The 27,524-nt window shown below is 41.6% G+C and overlaps 2 protein-coding genes across 2 annotated transcripts; one reads left to right on the top strand and one right to left on the bottom strand.

Moving 5' to 3' along the window:
* Positions 1 to 9,643: 9,643 nt before the first annotated feature.
* Positions 9,644 to 10,276, bottom strand: LOC120105577 (uncharacterized). Its single transcript, XM_039118164.2, has one exon. It carries the CDS (start codon positions 10,274 to 10,276, stop codon positions 9,644 to 9,646), a length of 633 nt encoding a protein of 210 aa, XP_038974092.2.
* Positions 10,277 to 13,596: 3,320 nt separating this feature from the next.
* Positions 13,597 to 16,304, top strand: LOC103723347 (uncharacterized). Its single transcript, XM_088712636.2, has one exon. The coding sequence runs from the start codon at positions 14,088 to 14,090 to the stop codon at positions 16,215 to 16,217; it is 2,130 nt and encodes a 709-aa protein (XP_088568762.2). The 5' UTR covers positions 13,597 to 14,087; the 3' UTR covers positions 16,218 to 16,304.
* Positions 16,305 to 27,524: the final 11,220 nt, after the last annotated feature.

The raw sequence follows: 27,524 nt of genomic DNA, 5'->3' as shown, positions 1-27,524 counted from the left end.
CAAGCAGGAGATTCTAGATGTGAGGACTCATACAAGTGTGTATTTAGTCCTACATTGACTATTTGTCAAGGAGATCTTGGGGCAGGACTAAGGAGCCTAAAATAACTAGTCATTTTGGGTGAGGTCGAGGGTTATTACAAATATGTAAGAATCTGGATGGGTGTATATTTAGTCCCACATCGTTTATTCGCTGAATAGATTTTGGGTACTTATACAGAATTAAAGAATCTAAATAATACCTTTCGGCTAACTTTTTTGGATGAAGTCCATGACAAATAGTATCAAAACGAATTCGGCCCATAGCCTATGTGAACTAGAAAATACTGTAGCATGGGTTCATGGAGACTGATCACAAACCGATCGTAGTGTTTGTAATTAGATTTGAATCGATTTGAAGTCTTAGCTTGACTAGAACGTTAGGATTTGAATGAGATGAGTATGGAGGACCTATGTGGGTGTGTTTAGTCCGACATTGGTTATTTACTAAGGAGATCTTGGGTACTTATACATAACTAAAAAATTTAAATAATACTTTTCATCTAGTCATTTTGGGTGAGGTCCAAGGTTATTACAAATATATGAGGACCCACGCGGGCATATGTTTAGTCCTAGATTGTTTATTCGTTAGATAGATTTTAGATCTTAGTCAATCCATTGAGAAACAAATGAACTCTTGAATGAATTTTTGTAAAATAAACATAAAAATATTATAAAATAAAAATTAGACAATGGTAAATGCTGGTTGGTGATTGATTAGACATTAAGAGTAAATTATATGATTGAAAAATTGCTGATCACTTGATGATCAATTGCACCCATAAAGGGAGTCAACTTTCTCAGGAGCCATATTTCAAGAATGCATAAGATGGCTTACTGAAATAATCTAGGTACAAAAGTCTATCCGTCTAATACATAGCATGTCTTGTTGTAGATGCCTATCTAATACTATTATCAGGGGACAAGGATAAATTTAACTCTTGTTGGGCAAAGGTTGTGGTCTAGTACAATATCTTTTAATTTTTATTGGATGGGGTAACCATCAGATATAGGTAAGCTATATATCAACACTAGAAATCATCAAATTCATGGAATGCGGGACAAGGACTATCTAGATTTTGGTAAGTCTATGCTTTAACATAGAATAATGAAGTTTTGACAATAGATCTATAGTGGAATTTACTTATACCAGACAAGAAAACCATCAGATAATCTATTTAATAATGTTAAGGTGCTCTTTGGATACTAGCATAGATCACCTATAGTTAATATGTGCAGTTGGTGAAGAGAAGAGGAAGAATCCGATTTGGGAAACAAAGTATATGATGGAGGAAGACATGGAACTCATAATCTCTGAATCTTAAGATAAGATAAACTGGATTTTTTCGCAATTTATTATCCCTAGAAATTAGAGGTGATTTGATCGATTGCTTCTCCACATTGCATGCTTTTTCTTCTCTTTCTTTGTCGACTTCTTACCATTTCCAATAGCATGCGAGGTTATAACAGATAATCGATATGAGCATCCAAATAGGGTTTAACGACCTAGAAATTCAGCCAAAAATACTACCTGAAAAATATTATTTAGGTTTCTTGGTCCTATATAAATATCTAAGACCTATCTAGTACATAACAGATATGGAACTAAACACATATCTTCATGTATCGTCACATAGTTTCCCCGTTTAAGCATCGGTATTCTCACTAGGCTAAGGATCCAAATTCAATCTTATCTAATCACAAATACCATAATCAGCTTATAGTTAGCCCTGAAGGGCTTATGCTATAATGTTCTTTAGTCCAAATGAGCCATGAGTTAGTCAGCATTGATACCATTCATAACAATCAAGGACCTCACCTAAAAAGGCTAAGCAAAAGTGTTATTTTGGATTCCTTAGTCCTGTATAATTACCTAGAATCTTCCCAATACACAATAAATGTGGGACTAAATATATGCCAACATGAACTCTCATATACTTAGATCTGACCACGGTCCGATTCTAATCGGGGAACCAGACCGGAACCGAACCGGAAATAACCGGATCGGAACCGGAACCGTGTCTCACGGTTCTTAACCGAACCGGAACCTTGAGGAAAACGGTTTGGTTAAGGTTCCAGATTTGATGGAACCGAATCGGAACCGCAACCGGAACCGAACCGAAACCGGCGGTTCGGTTCCGGTTCGAACCAAAAAAACCGACTATTTTACCCCTCCTACCAACTAAAAAATGGCTAGTTTGAGGGGCATTTTGGGAAACGACTATTTTACCCCTCCTAACAACTAAAAAATGGCTAGTTTGAGTCATTTTGGAAAACATTGAGTGCTGGAGGTCAAATCTTAGATGAGCGACGATCTTGTTTAAGGCCGAATAACTTGGAAGCCCAAGCATGTGTTGTTGATTGGAGAAAGGCAGAACGTAGATTATAAGATAACACATTTGAGGACAGTGAATACTTATTTGACATTGGAACTAGCGGATCGTCCACAGCCGGCAGCAATGATAGTGATTGATCATTGAGGTAAGGGGGTTAATTGCTCAACCATGAAGGTAAGTGAACTACGAGGGCTTTGATTCCTCTAAACCCCAAGAGGATACGTAGGCAGCTTAATTTTACTTAAGTTCAAGCATAATTTTTTTCTTTTTTTCCATTTATAATAAAATAAATTAGTTCCAAATTTATTTAATGTAACTTATTATTTTTTTATAATGTTATCTAGTTGTATTATTAAAATTTACTTTGATAGTAAATAATAAAATGAGGTACAAATTATCATTTTGTATTAATTACACAATCTATTTGTATTTAAAAATTTTTTCAAATTAATTACACAATCTACTGTTTTTTCAAAATTTTATAATTTATGTTGAAAAATCGGAATCGGAACCATTTAGAACCGGAACCGGAACCGTCTAGAACTGGAACCGGAACCAGCGGTTCTAGAACCGGAACCGAACCGACTATTTTCGGTTCCGATTAAGGTTCTAGATTTTTGTGGAACCGGAACCGGCGGTTCCAGAACCGTGGTCAGGTCTACATATACTCCCCTATTTAAGCCATGTGGGTGTATATTTAGTATCGCATCAGTTATGCATTGGAGAGTTCTATTGTACTTGTACACTTTTCAACTAGTTTTTTTGGATGAGATCTTGGGTTGATATAAATGATATCAAAGTGGACCCAGTTTATGACCCATGTAGACTAAGAAATACTGCAGCATACGTTATTTAGAGCAAACCACAGACCGATCATGGCGTTTATGATTGAAATTGAGCCCTTCACTTGGCAAGGATACTCGGGTTTAAAGAGAAGGAGCATGTGAGGATTCGTACGAGGGTATGTTTCACTTTCATATTGATTTTATGCTAGAGAAATTTTGGATACTAATGTAAAGTGAAGGAATCTAAATAACACCTTTTGCCTAGCCATTTTTGGTGAGGCTCCAAGTTGTTACAGAAGGTATAAAAACTTTTACTTGTAAAAATGTTAATTAGTCAAGTCGCTCAGTATTTGGAGCAATGTTAAAATAGATCGCATATTAAACATAAAGAAATACAAAGACAACTTCACGAAGATTTGATTGATGAGGCTTCAAGTTCGCTTTCAAACTAATCCATGGCTATCTTAAATAAATGAAGGCCTACCAAAATTAGTAACAATAGTAAATCACTGAATTTTTAGAAATTTTTATAAAACACAAATTTATTCAAAATATGCTTGTGTTGAGATGATTTAAACCTTTATGGATCCTGAAACTAAGGAAAGAAATTTCTCAAATGGAAAGATCTAATGATTACGATGATAAGTACTTGGATTACATGCTTCAGCTAAAAATCATAATGAATGAATTTCGGACAAATCATTCATGTAAGATGCACTGAACACATGAATATTATGTATCTAAACTAGCAAATATGCAAAGTGTTAAAAGATATAACAAGAAAGTAATCAAATTCCTTCTGATAGAATGATGCTCTAATACGTAAGGGAAAAACTTATTATCAACAATTTTTTATTTGTAGATGAGGGCTTCGAAAGAAATAAAAGAGGTCAACCTAACTAATGAGAGCGAATGTCTTTGAAAGAAACTACTTACGCTGTTTTTAAATAAAGATAACCGCAATTTTTCTTAACCAAGAATGCACCAAAATGAAAATGCATTTAGATGTGGGGATTGCAATCATCAATTTTTCCTACTACGTGATCATGTCCATGTCTACTTCTCATCATATGCATCATACATTACTAATCATAATAAAAGTAGTTTTAGTTTGCCCATGATATTCAATGTCATAGATGACCTTCTATTGCTTTAAAGTTATCTTGCAATTGCAACAACAAGTTGAAAGTTGTGAAGTAATCCTACCACAAAAAAAGTTGCAAAGTGAGACAAGCCAATTGGTTTTGCTATCTAATTTTTTTATTATTGATTGCCTAGACTCACCTAAATCATCCTCAATTGATGCATTTGCAACCCTTCTAATCGAAACGCTCAAGATTATAAAAGAAAAAAAAAAAGAAAGGATACTCATTGCTGATTTCACCTTTAGATAACTAAGTGATGCATCTTTGTCATTGCTATTAAATCTATCCAAGTATCAAATTGGCAAGATTAATAACTTGCTTCTACGAAAGGGTCACAATGTTTGACTATTTAATAAGAAATTTTCTTCGCAAATGTTATAATGATTAATAAATTTATCAAACAATGATATACGACCTTTAAAACTCAAAGCAATTACTAGTGCAAGAAAGTATTGCATTAATAACTGCCAAAATCGCATGACAAAATCACTAGCAGATTTGCTCAAAAGAAACAGATTTGACTAAAATAGGCCTTTTAATTGTCCACTAAATTGTTATATTCTATAAATTGTAGCTTTCTAAAACCTAACAGGTTTAATTATCCATGTTGAAAAAGATGGTAGGAGAACAGGAGGGGCAAAGAGATGTAGACATATAACAAACTAAAATTATTTTATCAACTCCTCGCCAATTTAAGTACATAGGCAGTTACTAATATTTATAGACTCGAGATCACCCAAACGGTTCACGGCTGGTGAAGCCCCTTTTTTTCCAACTAAAATACCAAGTCAAGCACCAATTTCCCCACTAGCATCCCAAGTGTGACCCAAACTCTTTATTTTTGTTCCATCCATCCGAGCAACTTGGGCGGCTTCTATCACGAGCTCATCTTTTTAAACTCATCCAACACTTGTCGCCGTTTATTGCACTGCCAACCAAAAAAAACATGCCTACTTAACACAATTATAACAATATAAAACCCTTGTGAAACCAAAAGGCCAAGACTTTCCAACAAGCTTTTCTTGGATATATGTTTTGAATATTTTGTGACTGCCACTTTTTCCTAGTGTTATTATTAAGTGCAATCTAGCAAACATGTAGAATTTTGAACTTAAATTAAGGTTTTATGTTTCAACAAATCAATATCCATATTTTAATACAAAAATAGGCGTTCATTCTTATAAACAACTAGCACTATAGTCGTCAATAAGTTACCTATGAGGGTGGGATACGAGGATGCATGGATAGGGAGTAAATTGAGTTGGATGGAGGCCAGCCAAATCAACTAGCACTATAGTCATCAATACTTGTAGTTTGTCATCATAATTTGTGGACGTAACTTCAGTTACCCTCTCAACCATGCAGGAAAGCCAAGGCTAGTTGCTCATGGTGTGGTGTCCATGGATGCCACAAGCACGGCACATAAAGCATTCCTGAAGAATCGCGGCGAGATCATCACCCAAATTCCCATGCTAAGCGGCGTGGCCAACCATCTCACCTCTTTGGGCATCAAAGACCCAGCCCCTGGTTTTGCCAGAACATGAAAGTCAACCCTTTATAAGTGGCTTCACCATCCCCTCTCCATCGCCTATTGGCATCTCTCTTATGCAAGTTGCAGGCATCACCCATCAAAGAACCTAGTAACAACATCAATCAACTTTACCTAAGAGGTGGGCTAATTTATAGCAAAAGTTGCGAATTTCCGCTCGACTGACGCAAGATGAGCGTCTTTCTGACCTAAACACCCGTGTGGTGCCCTGGCATGCCACACACCAAAGCCAGCCCACTTGAGTCCTTCATTTGGCATGTATATAAATAAGCAGCAGTCCAACTCTATAGCCAAGCATGCACCTTTATGCCCCTGCTTGGCAACTTTGTCAAACTGAACACATGTGACACCCTCGAGACTTATAAAATCAACTTTTCATCAATCGCCTTATACTCCAAAAACCTCTCTATAATGTATTTTTCTAGACCTTTATCTTCTTTGCCATATTTTGTTCTTATACATCCTAAAAAGAGCAAATAAAATTCTACCATGACAAATAAAATTTTTTCAAAGTCTACTTGCATAGTGGTAATAGTTGTTGTGGTTGAATCCCTAATGGTAGAGGCGATGGTTCCTTTTTTTCTTATTTTTTTTGCTAAAATGGGCGATTCATACAGTTCAAGTACGAACACATCCAAAAAAAGTCAAAAAATAACAAATTTCAGAGCACTCTAGGCAGCTTTCTTTTTCCGACCCATAGGGCACCTTCAGAGTGTTTAGCCACGTACGAGGCCGTCTAGTCCGCAGCCTCGTTAGCTTCTTTGTAGACGTGCTTGGCCTGGAAAGCTACATTGCTACTAACCATGGCCCAGATGTCTCGAAGCAAGGGGTGGCACCCACCCATGCCGCCGACACTTCCTTGGATCCATCTGATAACCATAGCCGAATCACCCTCAAGCAGTACTGCTCTAGCCCGCAACATGCGTCGAGTTTGGCCCATGCCGCCCTTAACTCAGCCTCCAAGACTGAAGTGTCGCAGATCTAGCAACTACCAGCCACAACCACCTTGAAATCTAGGCCTCTGATGACAAAGCCAACGCCTCCCCTTCTGTTATACAGCAATTCAAATAAGATAAATTATTGAAATTACCCAGTTTGAGGCATGTCTTTTTTTTTTTTTTTTGCTAAATTTGGCATTTCATACAACACGGATACGAATACACTCAGTAAAATCTGCAAACAAAAGGTCCCAGAATACACCAGGCAAGTCATCCTCTCTAACCTATAGGGTGCCTCCTGAGTGGCTCGCGACATACGCCGCCATCCAGTCCGCTGCCCCGTTAGCCTCACGATATACGTGCATAGCTTAAAAAGTAATTTCCTCCCTCACCATCAACCATATATCATAGAATAAAGGATGAACTCCTCCATCGCTGTGAGGGCCCTTCCGGACCCAGCTGATCACCGTGGCCGAATCGCCCTCCAAGATGATGGAGTTCGCTTGAAATACACGCCGCACATACCACAGTCCCATCCAAGCCGCTCATAGCTCTACCTCTGGAACCAAGGTGTCGAAGATCTGACAACTCCTGCTCCACCGTGCTGGAGCTCGGACCCCTGATAACAAACCCGACCCCTCCCCACCTGCCTCCATCTAGGATTGAGCCATCAAAATTGACCTGAAGAAAACTCGAGGGTGGGGGATCCTAGGTAAAAAACACCGTATGAGTAGCTACCGAAGCAGTATGGGGGCCCTAGGTGTCTCGAGTTGTCAAAGGTCTGTGATCTGACCCCTGCATGAAGAAACTTTGTTGCCTATGCTCGAGCCCGCTCCATCACGAACCGTGGGAATGGACTAAGCTCACCAAAAACCCGATCGTTCCTAGCCATTCATACCTGATAAGCTATGCAAGATGCCCTAATAGCCACAATGCAAATCTGAAGGGAGCTAGACCAACGTCGAACCTCCTCCAAGAAGCAATCCCTCCGGTTCCAAGCACTCTCCGAGATCCCGGACGGCCTCCATGTCCACCTCACCCAAACACACTAGAATAGTGCATGATCCACTGACTCATCCACCTTACAGTATAGGCACAAGGGAGGAATGCTAACACCATGTCGGCTCAGCATCGAGCTCCTCGACAGATGGTTCCAGACCACCTTCTAAAGGAATAGTATAACCCTCTGGTGTAGCCCAAACCACCATACGCAGCCACAGTCCTTACCCAGCTTTGACTCCTGCTAAAGAACCCGAGAAACATCATCAACCCTAACTCTGGCCCTACAGGTGGTGCTCCATACCCTAACATCTGGACCTGCTGATCCCAGAACGGGAAAATCCCGTACACGCTCTGCTAAGTGCTTCACGAATAACTGATCCAGTTTGTCGTCGTCCCACTCTGCCTCCCCTGGCCTGAGGAGGTCACACACGCGGAGCCCCGCAACCCCCTCACCACTGATCATCATTGGCCACAAACTCAACGGGAGTGCATCCACCCATGGATCCTTCATCATGTCAATGCTCCGTCCGTCGCCAATCAACCATCTGAAATGTGTCAAGGCCATAGTCATGCTAGAATCTTCATTTAACACTATGGGATGAAGTTTGGCTCTCACTCCGTGGGCTGATCACTCCTGGTGCATTAGGCTTACCATCTTTTCCTGACTCCAACACACCTCCCTGAATTGCATCTCACAACAGATCAACCACCTTTCTATGGTCCTGTATAGGTGAGTTGGCTCCCAGTCCCGAGCCCCTTGGAATGCCTCTCATCACCACCGCCGCTGAAGCCACAGGCGAATGCTTTACCCGCACTGCTAGTGAACTGGGTACACTTGAGTCCTCCACATCCCCCATTTAAAGCCTCCCCATCCTTCTCTGACATGACGAGGAAGCCACCCCTTTCTGCAAGACCCTTCCCGAGGCCACCTCCCTCTGTTGGTGCAGATCCATCATCACACCTTTCGTTCCCTTCCCCTTGGCCGGAGACTTCCCGCCACATCTAACCACAGCCGCCTGCGACGGTGGGGCCGCGCCTGCCACCACCAGCCCGCTCGACGTGGGTGTTCCACCCTCAATCCGTGAGGTCCTAGTGGCTCCGTCGACGGCTGTGGCACCGCCCATCACCGATCGGCTGGGGGCTCTCATCGGTGGCAGGGAGGTGCTCCGGAAGTGCCTCCTCCCTTCCTCCCGCCGGCATAGGTGCGGATCTTCGAAGGAGGACGATGATGCCGATCTCGGTAGCTAAGTCGGCTCGGTCCTTCCCACCCCCGAGCTCTGGTCGACTTGGCCGGGCTCCTAGCCCGCTTCATCGGGCTTGGGCCCTGTCCACGGACCAGCCCGGTGTCAGTAGCCTGGACCGATCCTACCTGGTCCGGCCCGTCATGGAGCGGCAGGCTCGAGCTTGGGCCCAGATCCAGCCCGCCTTAGCTCATCTCGGCCCAGCTGGCCAACAGTATGGTCGGCCCATCCTTCCGGCGAACTCCGAGTCCAACCCGGACCCCACACCGAGTTGGGTCACCTCGGTGTCCTTCATCATCGATCCGCTCATCGCTTCCTTCTCCGGCGACCTCCTTCTAGCCAACTTGGTTGGCTTTTGCCACCCGTCAGTATCTGTGAGCGACTCGAGGAGATTCGGTACAGCATGGGGGGACCTCGGCCCCGACTCAGAGGGCTTTTACACCTGTGTTTGGTCGGCCTTCGGCGCGGTAGGCTTCTTCACTGGCTTTTCGACTTCGGCTACCGTATCTTGGTAGTTGTCAACCACGGACCGAAGGGAAGTCGGCTCACAAACCGTCCCCCTCTTTCAACTCAGGTGTCGATTCCTAGGGAGACTCCTCCGTCCCAGTCTGCTAGGCATGATGATCTCCCGGTTCTTCGAACGTCGCCAGAATCATGGGAGGAAAGGGGCAAGCCCCCTCTTCGTGCCCCAGTCGGGTGCACTTGTAGCAGAAAATAGGAAGGTTTTCATAGCGGAATGCTTGCCAGTATAGGTCAGAACCAACCTGGATGAAGGTCCCAGGCCGGATTGGCACGCACGCATCCAACTCAACTTTGACACGGGCGAATCCTAGTTTCCGGCCTTGGTCGGTGACTTTGTCCAGCGCCAAGGGTCGGCCAGCCTTTGCCACTATGTCCCAAATGATCTCCTCCGTCCAATACTCCATTGGCAGACTTGGCAACCTAAGCCAAACAACAGCCCGGCACAGCTGATTGGTCTCCGAAACGAAGTTTGGCCGCCAGCGCTCCATGGCCAGGAGCTGACCGGCCACCAGCCAAGGTCTGGCCTCCATAGCAGCGTCCCGATCCCTCTCACTCCGAAATGGAAAGGCAAAAGTCTCGTTCGCCATCATGAATTCCTCGATATCATAGTTGAGTTTTCCGGCCACTCGTAGCTCCCGGTTAATCCATTCCACTGGCACTCGGCGGCCCAAGCTGCGTATGATTACCACGGTATCTCGCCACACCGCCCTAGCCATCTCCATCTTCTCCGACGAAATCTCCACCACATCCGTAAACCGCCGTTTCAGGGCTTCCAACTCCGCCACATCCGCCCACGTCCGACCCTTCTCAGCCACCTTCAGATGAGGCCGTGCCCAAGCCCACCGCCTCCGTCTTCCCCGGTTTAGCTGGACCCCGCATGTCCATCCTCCACAGTGACCAAGTATTCGGTAAAATGCTCCAACGGTAGCACGAAGATTGATGCACCTAGCCAAGCGATGTGGACCCCCCCCCCCCCCCCCTCACTCACATCAGGTGTTTGGGAGAAGTTCTCACCCACTGCACGAAGGTTGACACGCACCTAGGCACACATCCCAAGTCACTCCCCCCCCCCCCCTCCATTTCTTCCTGAGAGGCATGTATGGGAAGATGCTCCGTAGAATTCATTCTGCTTTGGTGCAAATAGTTGGATGGTAGTTTACTCCCAAGATAAAACGAACTGCTACCTATTCTCTTTGAAGTGTACTTTAATGAAGGAGAATAAAAGTCGAACTTGAGTCAGTTCACATCTTGGAAGATGCTTCCTTTAGAGTCGAATTCGTCTTGCTTAGGTGCAAAAAATTGATAATAGTCTACTCCCAAGATAAAACGAGCTGAAGTGTACTTTAATGAAGGAGAATAAAAGTTGGTGCAAATAGTTGGATGGTAGTTTACTCCCAAGATAAAACGAACTGCTACCTATTCTCTTTGAAGTGTACTTTAATGAAGGAGAATAAAAGTCGAACTTGAGTCAGTTCACATCTTGGAAGATGCTTCCTTTAGAGTCGAATTCGTCTTGCTTAGGTGCAAAAAATTGATAATAGTCTACTCCCAAGATAAAACAAGCTGAAGTGTACTTTAATGAAGGAGAATAAAAGTAAAACCGGAGTCAGTTTAACCTAGATGCAGTGAAAATCAACAAAATAAATTGATGAAAATTTTTCTCAATCCACTCTTTTCAAATGCCCAAACGTCGAATTTGAATTCACTCACTCAGTACCCCACTAAATAGACCGAGTCATTTGGCTATCTAGGATAAGGATTTATACTTAAGTAGAAATTTATTTGGTTTTATATCCAATATGGGACTATTCTAAAATAACAAAAATTGAATTATTAAATTAATAAACCAACAAAAACTACATAAGAATTCCTACAACGAGTTTACGGAGGCGATAGTGCACATTGAGTGATAATGTTGAATAGACCATTTCTTGTTCCATTGAGAGGATGACAGAAGAGTTTCTGGAAGCACATTATATACAAGATTAGCTAATCAAAAACTAATTTCTAAAATCACACACAAAAAAAAAATCTTGGAATCACACGTTCCACACCATCTCAAAGCCCTTCAATTTCTCCATTGGATCAAAACCTTTACATTTCTCACCAATGCATTCAGGATTTCTAAATCAATAAGCATCAATTTTCCGGCAATGCCACAAGAAAGTTCGGCTAGTTGCTTTTCAACAGAGTAAACGTTTGAAAAGAAGCATTCACTACTAGTCTCCAGCAATTTTGATCTAGAAAGTAGCTAGAAAAAATCTGCTGTCTTTTTTCATATTGATTCTCTTGCTCTTCTCAACCACCAGCCTTCAAACAAAAACCACCAGTTCATCATGTCATGTAGCCATGCAAATACCACATTGGCATGAAAGAACATCTTGTAAGACTAACCAGCCTCACATAACATTTTTCTTCCCATTTACAAACTTGAGCAATGTTATCACAAAATACCTTCAAAATCTCATGTTGCCAATTCCAATTCCAACGAAAACACGGTTTACAGTTGGGCCCTTATCATTGCGTGTGGTCCTCCACTCAATGATTAGGGTTGGTTATGGGCTAAAATTCTTAGCAACAGGACTCATCAACTTTGTTGGTTGTTATGTCATTATTCTAGAAGAATAGGACGCTGAACCAAATATCAAGGAAGACATCATGTTGTCCATACATCAGATGAGAGTGACAATTGAACATAATACACGATGGAATGTGGACTAGGTCTGATGAAAAAAACTGGAAAATTTTATCTTACAATGAAAGTTAAGTCATGCAGTCAAAATATTGATGATTATCACATGGAAGTATTGATGATATTTTTTATAATCTCAAAGTTCCTTCATAACATGGAGCTGGTGGAAGTGCAAGGTCTTTGTTTCTACTTGAAGCAGCACGAAAGAAAACAAGGGAGGAGGAAGAAAAGTAGGACTTGGCTTGCTTAAATTTTTGGCTAAAGGATGAAATACCTGCCTTGAAGCCAAGCGGGACACGCAATCGCGATCGAACCCTCACACCTCTCCCTCTCTAATTCACATGGTGGGATAGCCTTTTCGAGCACCCATCCATTTGGCTTTGGATCCAGTGGGCCCGGGACTCCACTCAAACCATGCCAGGTCAAACCATTGACCCAGTGGCAGCTCAGCTGTCTCACCTAGAACAGCAAACAGACCTCTACTATTGTGTTACTGATTGGTCATGGCAAAGAGGGACCCACTTGGTCACCCAACCATCAGTGAACAAAATGGCTGGTTGCTGAGTGAGAAGAGTGAATGGACCACCTTTACAACTTCCCTTGAAGGGACCCACCAAAGGAAAGCACGAGATCATCAGAAACAGAGGTCCCAATTGCAAAAACAGAAGCAAGGTAAGCACCAATATCACTGAACCAAAAGTTTTGACTGCTTCTTCACCTGTTCATTTCTATCAAAATCTACCCCATTTCCCTCCCCAAGGGAAACAGTGGATCCTAAGAACAGGTCCAACCAAAACCAGGATCAGAGATAATGATTACTGAGCATAGGCAGACCTAATCCTGCCCATGGGCATAAGCCGACAAAGTAATCCATCCAAGAGGGAAGGTTGGCTTAGTGCCTGTAAGACCTTTTACAATAGAGACCAGCATAAATTGAATAAAACCTTTCATTCCAATTTCAATGCATTTGGTTTGCAGTCCAAATGGAAATATATTGGAATGAAAATAGAAATGGCTGAATTTCTCAAAACATTCAGTTCATAATTGAAATCGGAATAAAATTTGAATATTAAAAAAAATTGGACTTGAATTTTTGGGAATTGAAATATTGTCATTCTCTGCTAAAATAAGTGTCACTCGTTCCCACCGGCAAAGACCATTCCGCAAGGAAGGCTGCTCAGTCCAAGTCTATGAGCAGCACCGGTTGCGTAGCGGCAAAACCAAGACCAAGGATCACGAGACGAGATTGTGAGGCGAAATGGTAATATAGCTATCATTAAATAAGGAAATGGAATTTAATCCGTCCAACATCAAAAGCTGGGAGGAAGCCTGAAGCCGCCTCCTTGTGGGCCTGCATTTGCCGGCCATCACAACGACCTCTTCGTCCTCTTTTTGTTGTAGCCACGCTAGATTTTTATCGAGCAGCGCCAATCTCCCAACTCCAGTTACCTCCCACCTGAAATAATTTTGCTGGTCTTGCTGACAAAACCAGTCAACGACTTTTGTCAGAAGCTCCAAATTTCTCCTCAGATTAAGATGGTTCCTGTGGTGCTAAGAAAAAGATTAAAAAAAAAAAAATCATCGAGTTGTAAGAACCTTGGATTCGGAAGATCATAAGGCTGCCAATAAAAGCATTCACAAGAAGCCTTTGACCAAGAAGGCAAATAGAGGCTGCCCCTTTGACCAAGAAGGCAGATAGGGGCAGACGTGCAGCCTTTAGAATATCCAAGGCCTGCTTGGAAGATATCAGACCTTAGAAAGATGTGGCTGATTTAGTAATCTGCTCTGCTCTGTGACAGCTCCTTGCAAGCAGCCACACTCTCGACCCCCAATGAAACGAAATGCTTTTATTCATCAACAGATACTTGAGGAGGCCATCGAATGATATTGGAAGGAGACGAAACGAAGGGCAACTCGAAGAAGAAGGGGAGAAGAAGATGGAGATGCTGTCCCTTTGCGCCGGGGAGAGCTCACATGCTTGCGACCAAGGCTGTTTTGCAGCAGCTTTCCAAAGCCTGATGGAGCCTGGCAATCCCAAGCAGCGGACGACGACCACCACCACCACCACAACCAGGATCTCCAGATCCAATTTCGCCAAGTCCACCGCTTCATCTCTGTTCCCGAACACCCACTTCACCAACCATGAGTCCCTCCCTCCCCTGCCTGATGCCTTCTCCAGCTTCTCGGCAGCATATCCGCAGTACACCGAGACCCAGAGAGCAGACCACATCAGAGACAGAGAGTACCATCACCTCATGAATCATGTCTGCCTGGATTACACCGGGTTCAACCTCTTCTCCCATGCGCAAATGCACTCCTCCGCGGCGTCCTCGTCCTCCGACCCTCCGCCCTCGGCCCTCCTGCAGCCCCCTTTCCTCAACATCTCTTACAAGTCGGCCAGCCTGAAGTCTCATCTGCAGTACGGCAACCAAGGGATGGCCCTGGAATCTGCAATCAGAAGGAGAATCATGGATGTCCTCAACATATCAGATGAGGAATACTCTATGGTCTGTGCTGCCAATAGGACTACTGCCTTCAGGCTTTTGGCAGAATCTTACCCGTTTCACACCAACAAGAGGCTGCTCACTGTGTATGACTATGAGAGCGAGGCAGTTGGTGCAATGGCAGAAAGCGCCCAGAAGAAAGGAGCAAAACTCATATCTGCCAGCTTTTCCTGGCCAGGCCTGAGGATTTACTCGGCCAGATTGAGGAAGAAGGTGAGCAAGAGAAGGAAGAAAAGGCGAGGCCTGTTCGTCTTCCCACTCCAATCCAGGATGACCGGGGCCAGGTATCCTTATCTATGGATGGCCCTGGCTCAGGAGAATGGCTGGCATGTGGCGCTTGATGCATGCGCATTAGGCCCCAAGGACATGGACACCCTGGGACTCTCTTTGATCAAGCCGGACTTTGTCATCTGCTCCTTCTTCAAAGTATTTGGCGAAAACCCGTCCGGGTTTGCCGGCCTTTTCATCAAGAAGTCCAGCGGTGCAGTCTTGGAGACGTCGGCGATTGCCAAGAGCATTGGGGTTGTGAGCATCGTCCCAGCAAGAAGCCTGTCTCAATTGCCAGATGATTGCTCTGGTACTGACTTGGAGGCCCAATCTTCTAAGTTCCAATTGGAAGAGGATGATGCAGAGACCACCAGTTCATTCTCTGGTCCAATACCTACCCGCATCTGCAATGGTTCTTCTCTTGCAGATAATGGGTTGGCTGAAAACCCTTCGGGCGTTGAACAGATTCAAATCAAGAAATCTGAGCAGGGTGAGACTTCTCAAATACGCGGGCGAATGGTTAGCAAAGAAGAAGAAGAAGAAGAAGAAGAAAATGCAGAACCATCACCGGAGATTGTAGAATTAGAAGATGGTAACTCTGTTCGGGTGGAGAGGACTAAAGCAAACAGGGAAGTAGATAAGAGCATGGAGATTGAATGCAGAGGATTAGACCATGCAGACTCTTTAGGCCTGATACTCATCAGTAGCAGACTGAGATGCATCACTAATTGGTTGGTTATCGCACTGATGAAGCTCCGGCATCCTCACTCAGAAAATGGTCATGCTTTAGTTAGGATCTATGGGCCACGAATAAAATTTGACAGGGGTCCTGCGTTAGCATTCAATGTGTTTGACTGGAAAGGAGAAAAGGTGGAGCCTGCACTTGTCCAGAAGCTAGCTGATAGAAGCAACATTTCTCTTAGCTGTGGGTTCATACACAACATCTGGTTCTCGGATAAATATGAAGCAGAGAAGGATGCAGTCTTGGAAAGAAAGGTCAGTGAAACAACAGTAGCCAATAGAAGGAAAGAGAGCATTGATCTTGGGATAAATGTTGTGAATGCTTCACTTGGTTATCTAACTAATTTTGACGATGCTTACAAACTTTGGGCTTTTATTGCCAAGTTCCTGGATGCAGATTTTGTTGAGAAGGAGAGGTGGAGATACATGGCTCTCAACCAAAAAATGATTGAGGTTTAAATGAGAACACAACTTGTCCATGTTTGACTGAGATTTCTGCTGGAGGTTTTCAAATACAACATTCAAAATTCTTTCAGCATAGAACCATTCATGCGTAGACTGTAATGCTGATGTTTTTTTCGAAATAATGTCAGCCATTCATTTATTCTTTGTCAAAAAAGTGCACTTGTTATATCAATGACCACCAATACAACTGAATTACATGCACCACAAGATTTTTTTATTTTGTGCGGAGTCATTTAAGGTTGAAGAGGACTGGTTAAAGTATACAAAATTTTATTGCTGATAGGATGTTCTGTGCCCTAGAAAAATTTTGTTGATGTTGTCGGCTATTCATATATTCCTTGTGAAATAAGTGCACTTGTTATATCAATGACCACTAGTACAACTGAATTACATGCACCATAAGATTTTCTATTTCGTGCAGAGTCATTGCTAAGTGAACCCTTCCTCTGTCAACGCCCAAGTCACAAAGCCTATTAGAGTCAATATGTGCCCGCTCCATCCTAGTTCCTAAAATCTAGTGTACTTGTTAGCGTTTGTTTAAAACAATCTGGGAGCAACCTGGCCAACATAACAAAATCAGATCCCCAAACAGTTCCTCTGTATCAACAAAAGCACAAACAAATCCATTTCAATAATTCGGAGCCCAAGTATTTCCTGCTACAGAAAAAAGGGCAGCCCACCACACGAGACTTCTACCGCTGTGGGGTCAAATATATGCAGCCTTACCTCCCCGTGCGGAGAGGTTGTTTCTGTGTTCCAAACCTTTTGACACCCAGGTCATAGTAGAGCAACCTAACCTTTGTGCCAAGGCTCGTCCTCAACTTTCTGCTACAAAAAGGCTCAAAAAACTCTTGTAGGTCTATATCACTATATGCAAGTAAAATATGCCCAACCTAACTCAGATCAAAACATTAAACTCCAAAAGGAATGCTCATGCTATCTTATCCTAGTGGTTATCTAACCTTAATTATACCAAAATTAAGACAAACTAAAAAATAGAATGAAAAAGGAAAAGTCAAGTTTCATGCCAATTCTGAGGTTCCTACCCAATATCCTCTACTGAGGGAATCTGTTCATGATAAAATCTGGCAACAATAAGGCCTAATTAAAAGAATTAAGACTTCAAGAATAGCATGCTCCGCATCAGCCTAGTTAAAACAAGCCCCATTCAGCAAGTCCAACCCCCCAAAAGGTCTACCTATGTTATGCTTGAACCAACTTAGTTCATGTCATATGGGAAAGAGTCTAAAATGTTATGAGTGTTGGAACTAGCATTGTTAGGGTAACCCTTTATACCACACAAAATTTCCAGGGGAAGCAGAAAGCATCATGATTGATCTAAGCTAAGGATCAAAACATAAACCTAATATAGGTCCCTAAACAGACCTGAATTTGCAGATCAAACCTAAGTCAAAAGGCTAATACATTTTTTAAGCAATCTCATCTAATATAAAATTTCAGATTCTTGATATTTGGGACCTATATTTATTCTAAACAATAACTTCAGGCTACTGAACTTAAGTTAAGGTTAACTAGAAATCGAGAATGAATTTGATAAGAGGAAACTGTGAGAAGTTTGTTAGAACACCAGTTCAATGTTCAAAGCTTTATTATCTCAAATCGCTAACAAAACTATACTTTTAAGACTCAATTGCTAGACATTTTAGAAAGAAAAGAAAAACAGAAAACCCTAATTCAAACTTGGAAGTAATTTCAAGCATTGATTTTTGGCCTTCATAATGTTATAAATTCAAAGCATTAGCCATTCACTTCATTTGTAGGCACATGGAGTAGGTGGTAACTTAAAATTAACCAAGGTATCTAAAAACTCCTTCCTATATTGGCCTGTCCAATAAGATGCTGTTTGGATGCAAGCTCAATCGATTCTATCGGTAGCCGGCTGATAATGAATGTAGTCAGTCCCCTACCTTGCACTTTTCTAACATCCTCAAACATCAACATTCTATCTATATAGAGTAAACTAACTAAATGACTTTACTTCCGGAGCCCGGCTTGCATCACTCAACAAGCAACTACACTCTTTGCTCGGCTCCATAACAACATACTGAAATGGTACCGAACGTACAACGCCTCAAGTCATTGTGAAAGAGGAAAAGAAGATGAGGCTAAGAGGAGAGGATGTAATTAGGCGCATCATTATATAATATAATATGTCTCTATCCATGGTAGTTTAGCCGAAGTCAAGGGCAACATTCTATCCTTGAAAGTAGACCAAGATCGGTGTGGATAGAGGGTTAGCACATGCAGCCGAGCTGGCGAGCGCTACAGTTATGAGCCCACCTAGAGGTGACAGGAATATCTGGGGTTCCTCTTTGACTCCTTCTGCGTTTAGGTACGCGACGATACCGATGGTATCCTGGGAGCCCCCATCCCCCAGTTTCTTCAAGGTGAATTTTGACGGTAGTATCTCAGAGAGTGGAAGCAGATGGGGCGTGGGTTTTGTGATCAGAGACCACGACTCCGGGCTGATTGCAGCAGGAGGACGACGTATCTTTGATGAGTCTGTCCCAGTAGCAGAGTTGCGAACGGCATGGAAGGGTCTCATTTAGGCCAGAGTGCACCTGGGTGCTCGGCAAGTCCTACTAGAGGGAGACTCGGCTATAGTGGTCGACTGGATTCGGAGCGGACGTGTCAGGCCAGATCTACACTCTCTTGTTTATGATATCTGCCATCTTGTGGGGGAACTAGACTCGTTCCGAGTTGCGCACGTCTTTCGGAAGGCAAACAGTGCGGCGGACTGAGTCGCCTTTTTTGCAGCGCACCACTCTGAGGGTGTCCTCTGGGGAGATTGGAGCACGTGCCGGTGGCACTAGAGCATATTTTGTACTGTGATCATTCTAGGCGTACTCACGATTGATGTAGTAAGTCGCCGGTACAACAAAAAAAAAAGATCAAAAAAATGGAGTTGGCAAATTTAGAGCCCCTTCTTGGCTACTGGGCCAGCTAGTGAAAGCAGCAGTACTACCTATCGTGAGTACTAGTGAAAACAAGTATCGGTACTAAGCAAGAGAAGAAAAGCAGCAATACAATTGATAGCTAGATAGGAGAGGCTAAACGCAATTACTAATCATATGCCATCAGTGCGAACTGGAAAATTAAGATGAGACCTAAACTTGTCCACAATATCCTCATCCGTGGCATGCCCCTATATAATTCTTCCTAGCTATCCCAACTTTGGAGCTGAATTTTTCTCTGAATGATGCACGATGTTTACTTAAAGGAAACAGCATTGGTGGTAACAGGTTGGCCATAACATCTTTATCAAGACTCTAGTTTGCATGATTCTACGTGCTTCTACAAGAGGCTATCAAGTACTTAGCCTTGACTTAAAACTCCATATGGCTCTTCTTTTGGTGAACCATTATTTCAACCCACTAATGTCACAGGTCAATATGCATTGCTTGAGGGTGATGGCCTTGTGAGGTAGAGCACTAGGGTAAATGGCCATGTACAAGCAATGGTACGCAACAAGGAATGAGGTTTCTTAGGATATTGTAGGCTTTAGATGATTCCTAGCTGGGACTGGGAAAAGAACCAGATCTAAATACTCCCAATTAAAGTACGAAAAGTGAGTTCATGTAGCTAACCTAGGGTTTCCGGGAGGTTTCAAACCTATGACAAGGATTTCTATGAATTCAAACTAGGTGATCAAAGGGCAGATATCAGTATTCAGATTTAATAATTTAGAAGTGAACAATAGTTTTCTTCATTAATCAAGCTTTGATTACAGCAAAAATCATATTCAGGCATTCAGCTATGCAGAAATTTAGCAGCTAAGAAGAATAACAGCAGCAAACTAATAAACAAAATTGAGAAGGATCGATGGTACTTTATTATATCTGATTTTGATGCTATGCAGAAACTAATCTACATTACAGATAAACCAGCAAATGGAGGAATACCAGTAGAAATAAATAAGGGAAAAGGTAGTAGAAAGAGAAGAAATAAGATGGAAAAAAAGAAGAAAAAATAGTTAAGAGAAGGAAGTGAAATTGTACGAGGCATTTGCTTATTTCTCAGTGATATTTTATGTGCAACGTTTTGTACATCCAATGCAGTCCACTAAGAAAGCCAACTAACTTCTATTCTTTCAAATTTTTGGAGTCTTAGACTTACAATCTTGGACTCAGCTGGACTTTCCTAATAGAAAATGGAAGGAAGAAATGGCTTTTGTTAGACATCAGTATTCATGAGATTGTAGCATAAAAAGTGCAAAAAAGTACATTTCCCTTATTTCATTTACATCAAATAAGTCCTGAACTACCGCCACACTCAAACACAAAAGACACAAAACTAAACTAGACTTGACATGTTTAAGTAGATTTTAGGCTTCAACAATAATCACCAATTAGATGGATGTCTTCTTAGTACACCTTTATATATTATGATCACACAATTTCAGCTTGCCGTTGCTTGCATCGATGATTGGAAAGCCTTCTCGGCTTGTTCTCGCATCTGTTGCTTCCTCCCTTGGTTAGCAACAGGATATCATCACTACTGCTACACAAATTGCCCCCATTTTTTGAGAGCTTTGACTATGTTGAGTTGGGGAAGGGACTCAGGATTGCATCTCTAGGTGAAGCCAATTGAAGAAAAAATGTGCTTTCCATCTGTTTAAACATCATCACAAGCAAATCTCGAGTTGGTAAATATCGCATCAAGAGGCCTCCATGTCAAAAAAAAAAAAGTATTGCTGGAGCCATTATAATATAACTCACTATAGAGCCATAGTGTACCCAATAAGAGGCGACACTTTCACCAATAGCACGACACACTATTTTATCAATACAAACTTTGACTAGTAGCACATCATACTATACCATATCAATAAGCCTTCCAGTAGTCAAAGTGACCCAACACCTCTTGTTGAATTTGAGATTGATGTTATCATCCAAGCTATTTGTCAGGATTTGGATGCAGCTCTATCTTTAATTTAATCTTGTTGATTGAGTCCTTTGACACAATATTTGTGCAGCTTCCTGAGTCTATCGCCATGTCGCATTGCTGTCCATTGCACCATATCAGTCTAAAATATATTGCTTCTGCAAATATTCTCTGCCACTTTCCAAACATGTAGTAAATAGTGATCTAAGTGAAAGAGTAGATGCCCTATAAGCCAATCATTTGATGAGTTTCTCTTTGTAATCCTCCAAATCATGTACTTTGACACTTGATATATATCAATAAAGGCATTATGTTTCATCATTTGCTGCTTATCTGTTTTATTATTGGATGATGAACCCCATAAATTAGGACATTGATTTTAGGGTTATGATGAGATCATACCAGTGAGACCTAAAATCCTAAAATCCTAATTTAGAATATTTCCAGTCAAATTGGTATATTGAGTCGGGGATCAATATTACCGGAAAGACTGGCACATCTTATGTATGCTCGATGTAGAGGGTGATTGATCTCACAATCACTTGTGTGAGACACTAATACAAAGATGTGGATGCTCATTAGAGGAATGAGTTCACTGAAATGACCAGCCATGAGAACATCTTATGGATTCTTACTTAATTATCAAAAGATGGTTCTCATAGTGGGAGTTGTGCAAGTGATCCTTAGATCTGAGATCACCATGGTACCTTGTGCACTTGAAGCTATGTTTTGGTTTACCCTCATTCACGACATTGCGTTCTGTACGGGATATTCTGGATATGGTGGATTTTGTACGAAGGTTGTGAGTAGGTCAACAAGGAATTAGTCACTTCTAGTAAGAGAAGGTAACATCCTACTTACTCTAATCTTATGATGATTCAAGAAGCCTTTGATCAAAGCAAAATGGATATTAGAAAGAGTTTCTAATGTTTCATTATTTGAATTATCATATAAAAGATTGAGAGAGACATGAATAAGTGATTGAGTTTGATATTGATCCATACTCATGCACTTATTCAGGATGTAGTATGATTGAGGGATTGAATTGCACGGTAACTTGCCACTGAAGGGTATGTTTGGATTTGTCCAATACATTCCTTATCTTCCGGGTAGACATGATACGTTGCTAGACGTCAATCTTGTCTTGTGGATTGATCGGATCAAAGAATTTGATTAGATCAAAGCATCAGAAAGGTTCTGATTGCTAAGTCAGGTTTAGCACTAAATTGAACCTAAATTGGATTAGAGGTATTCTAATCAGGTTAGATCAACTTGCACCTGCACCTACTGCTGGCTAAGATAAGGAACCCAATGGGTCACACATAAGGAAATTGATCAAGGGTCTAATTGGATTAGATCATGTTTGCAAGATGAACATGCTAGCACGTGTTGCAAACCCTAGCTCCTGATTCAAATTAAATTCGAATCTGATTCTTAGATTAGGTTGATCTAAGATGATTAAATCATGACCTAATATGGGTTAGCCAAGAGTTGAAACCCATTTGGCTTTAATTAGACCTGATTTGATTAGGTTTAATGTTTCCTTTAAGTTGGTTAAACCCAATTGGATTAGGTTTGATAGGGCCTTCACTTCTAGACCATTGGATCGCTCCCTGGATGAAGGATCTGGTCCACTGGTTGGCGCCTTCATCTGAACCATTGGATGGATTCCTGGATGAAGGATCTGGACCATTGGTCAGCGCCTGAATCTGGACCACTGGATGGCTCTCTGGATGAAAGATCTGGACCGTTGCTCAGCGCCTGAATCTGGACCATCGGTGATGGCATCTTGCTTCTGGACCATTGGATGGCACCCTGAATGATGATACCTTGATCTGGACCATTAGATGGCACCTAGATCTGGACCATTAGCTTTGGTTCACTGCATTTGGACCCTTGGATCATCAGGATTTAAGATGGAGACATGAGAAAGAAGTTGATACACCCTTCTCCTTAGCACCCCATCATAATGGGATGCCTCTCTTGGCACATGCCTCATCATGATAAGGTGTGTGGATGGGATGCATCCCTTTATGATGCATCCCTCCATCTCTTATAAATAAGGAGGTGCCTTGAGGTTCTAAAGATCATCCAAGAAAAAGCCTCTTCTTCTCTCTCCCTTATCCCTTCTTTCTTACAAGCCTCTCTCTTTTGTCCTAACCCAAGACAAGAGGGCCTTCTTTAGGACAAAAGGGCTAGTAAATGTTTTAGAGGTAGAAAGAAAGAAGGAAGTGAAGGAAAATCAGCCAATTAAATCCTTTGGAAGGATTGAACAATTAGAATTAAGTTTTGGTGGAGCTAAAGTCTTGAACCCATTCCTGTGTGGATCAACATCGGAGGGTGAACATTTGGGCACTTTAGGACATCTTCAGACATATTGGATATAGCGTGATAGGTATTCTTTTATACCAAGATTATATTTTCTACATTATTTGGTTATACTATTAAGGTGATCTTGGCTTATTAGGGTTTCATATAATGGGTTTTATAAGAAAATTTTATAATTCCGTATCTTCCACTGCGCCCTAGGGCATTAGGAAACCTAACAGTGGTATCAGAGCCACCCTTAATCAGTTTAACCAAATAATAATACATGCTATTATCTTGATACTATGAGATAGCTAGGTTGTTTGTATGCATGATTAGTTTATGCTATGAGATAGTGTTATATTCATGTTGTAGCACAGTATAATTGCTAGTGCTAAATTATAGAATGTGCAATGAGACCAATATAATAGTATGAAAACTTTGGGCTGATCCATTTTGGAACAATCGACTCAGTTGGTGTCTAGGAAGAAAGCCACAGGTAGTTACTTAATTAGGACCTCACTCACTAAGTGAGGGGTGCCTCCCACCTGCTTTCCTGGCCAATTATTTGATTGTCCTTTATGGTTGAGCTTAATGTTAGTCAGATACTACTATTTGAAAGCCCTCACTAAATTCATAATTAAGTCGTAGTGTTAATTGCTTTAAGCTAAGCCATTCTGAATCAATTGACTGAGTTGGTGTCTAGGAAAGAGGCTACAGGTGGTTATTTAATTAGGACCTTACTAAGTAAGGAGAGCCTTCCATCTGCTTACCTGGCCAACTATTTGATTGACTTCCATGGAAAAGCTAATTTCTGATATAACACTATAAAGGTCCTTCCTTCATGCTTAGATATTATTATGTCAATATCTACGCTAGCTTGTTGTGATTCCCGCAAGGCTAGTATTAGGGATTGATATTGTAATATTTTGGTGCATATGATGCATATGGCATATTTTAATATGTTGCCTTGTTGTGATTCCCACAAGGGCAACATTATTCAAATATGACTGTATAAAAATGAAGGATTTGACTTAACTAGACACAATAGTTTGTTGTGATTCCCACAAGACTATATGTGTGCTAGAGGACAGGATAAAGTTGAGAATTGCATGGGATGTAATTGGAAAGAGTTTCCTACCTTTGAACTTATAAGGGCTTGTTGTGATTCCCACAAGGTCTTTTATAAGGAATTTGGATCTCAACCCCACTAAGAAAATTAGTATTTTCTCGTTCATCATACTTGAGGGTTATGATATTCGATAAAAATAGTGGGAGTAACAATTAGATAAAAGTCCTTGTCTGATTGAATACATGTCATCATGATTGGTCTGCTTATATTAGTGTTCTTTGTAATTATAGATTAATTCTGCATAAATGGCATCTTCACTCTCACTTAGAGGTATCTTAGATACAAACAAATTGACTGGTCCCAACTATGTGGACTGGTTGAGGAATTTAAAGATTGTTCTCACACAAGAAATACTTTCCTACATTCTTAAAACCCCTGACCTAGGGTCAGCAGGGGAAGATGCAACTGAGGAGGAATTGGCCACATATCGTATGTGGAAAAATGACAGTTTGACTGTCAAATGTATCATGCTTGCTTCTATGAATAATGAATTGCAGAGGCAGCATGATAGCATGGATACTCACTCCATACTCCTTAACTTGAAGGAGTTATATGGTGAGCAGAGCAGAACTGCTAGATATAAGATATCTAAGCAGTTGTTCCATGCTAGAATGATCGAGGGATCGTCTGTGCAAGACCACTGTTTAAAGGTTATAGACTTGATCACTCGATTGAGTCAACTTGGCTTTGCTATGGACAGTGAGCTCAGTCAGGATTTGATCCTGCAATCACTACCCAACTCATTCTCGCAGTTTGTCGTGAATTATCATATGAACAAACTGAATTCCTCCCTGCCTGAGCTTCTAAATATGCTGAAAACAGCAGAATCTCGCATCAAGAAGGACAAGGGTCCGATCCTTCTTGTTGGTGAGAGCTCAAAGAAGAAGTCGGGCAACAAGGGTTCAAAAAAAAACCAAACCCTAAGAGTCGCATCAAAAAGAAGAAGGGAAAGAAAATCTCTGGACCCGGTACTTGTTTCCACTGCGGCAAGACGGGGCATTGGAAAAGGAACTGCAAGAGCTTTCTTGCAAGTGTGAAGCCTGATGCAAATGTTGCATCAAAAGGTATGTTTTTATTACATGCCAATATGACATTAAGTTCTTCTGATTCTAATTCATGGGTATTGGATACCGGTTGTGGTTCTCACATATGCAAATCTTTGCATGGACTGCAGAAAATTAGAAGTCTGAAGAAAGGTAACTTCGAGCTATATGGCGCTGGAGGAAAATCCATCCAGGCTGAAGCTGTTGGCACCTACATACTAGAGCTACCCTCCGGAAAGTTTTTGAAGCTAGAAGACTGTTATTTTATGCCAAAAATCATTAGAAATGTAATTTCAATTCCTTTGTTGCTTAAGAAAGGATTCGAAATAAATGGAAAGAGCAATGGTTGCTATATTTTTCTTTATCTAATGAGTATTATTGTCATGGCACTATGAAAAATGGTTTTTTAGTATTATGTCTTAATAATGTTATGTTTCATATTGGCAAAGATAATAAAAGAAAAAGAGAGAATATTAATAATACCCTCCTCTGGCATTACCGATTAGGTCATATTAGTGAGATAAGGTTCCACAAGTTGTATAAAGATAAATTTTTTGACCCTTATGATTTTGAATCATTAGGAACTTGTGAATTTTGTCTTATGGGTAAAATGACCAAGTCTCTATTCTCGGGATATGGAGAAAGGGCAAGTGAGTTGTTAGAACTCGTACACACTGATGTGTGCGGTCCTATGTCAACTCCAGCTAGAGGTGGATACTCTTACTTCATCACATTTACTGATGACTTATCAAGGTTCGGTTTTGTATATCTAATGAAAAATAAATCTGAAGCCTTTGATAAATTTAAAGAGTATCAAAGTATGGTCGAAAAACAAACTGAGAAGTGTATTAAAATCCTTCGATCTGATCGAGGAGGAGAATACCTTTCTAGTGAATTTTTAGACTATCTTAAATTAAAGGGTATACTCTCTAAATAGACACCTCCATATACGCCATAATTAAATGGTGTAGCTGAAAGGAGGAATCGTACCTTATTAGATATGATACGGTCCATGATGTGTTTCACAAATCTTCCAATTTCCTTCTAGGGACATGCTGTGGAGTGATTGATTATAACTCTATTTGATTTTGATGAGCTCAAAGCATTTGAGTATATCTTATGTTATACTAATGAATTCAATCTAGTGTTTTAGTCAAATATTTGTAAATTTATGTTTAAGTGTCTCTAGCTTTGGTTCAATACACTTTGGATAAGTAAGGAATTCAATTTGAACCAAAGTCTGAATCTCGAGTCGACTCCGGAAGATTACGAGTCGACTCCAAGCGTATCAGAAGCACTGGCACAAGCTCGAGTCGACTCCTGCACATTACGAGTCGACTCCGACTGAGAACAGACAGCCGGACAGAAAGATTCATCTCAGAACCTGTCAACGAGTCGATTCCTGAAGAATTCGAGTCGACTCCGATGCTTGCCGAGTCGACTCCAGCATAGTACGAGTCGACTTCATGGAGTAACAGACAGAAAGACAGAGAAGCCATTTTGGACTCTGAGAGCCGAGTCGACTCCCGAAGAACTCGAGTCGACTCCGATGGTTGGCAGGTCGACTCCTAAGGAAGCAAGAGTCGACTCCCAGAGAAATGCAAGGCTAAAAGTCAGAGAGCCAACTTCGATGTCTGAGAGCCGAGTCGACTCCCGCAAAGTCCGAGTCGACTCCAAGGCAGCGCAATCCATATGACAGAAGACTGGTTTTTCGGACACTGAGAGCCGAGTCGACTCCAGCAAGGTTCGAGTCGACTCCGAGACAGCACAAGTCAACAGACAGAAGATCGAGATTTCGGGCTCTAAGTGCCGAGTCGACTCCCAGAATATCCGAGTCGACTCGAGTGAGTAAACTTGAAAGAAAGATCTCTGGACTCCTTAGAACGAGTCGTCTCCAAAAGTGCTGAGTCAGCT

Source organism: Phoenix dactylifera, chromosome 16 (genome assembly GCF_051530095.1).
Source record: "Phoenix dactylifera cultivar Ajwa chromosome 16, Ajwa_hap1_PhDact_Kaust_v1.1, whole genome shotgun sequence".
Taxonomy (NCBI): Eukaryota; Viridiplantae; Streptophyta; class Magnoliopsida; order Arecales; family Arecaceae; genus Phoenix; species Phoenix dactylifera.
This window is presented reverse-complemented; position numbering and strand designations above follow the sequence as displayed.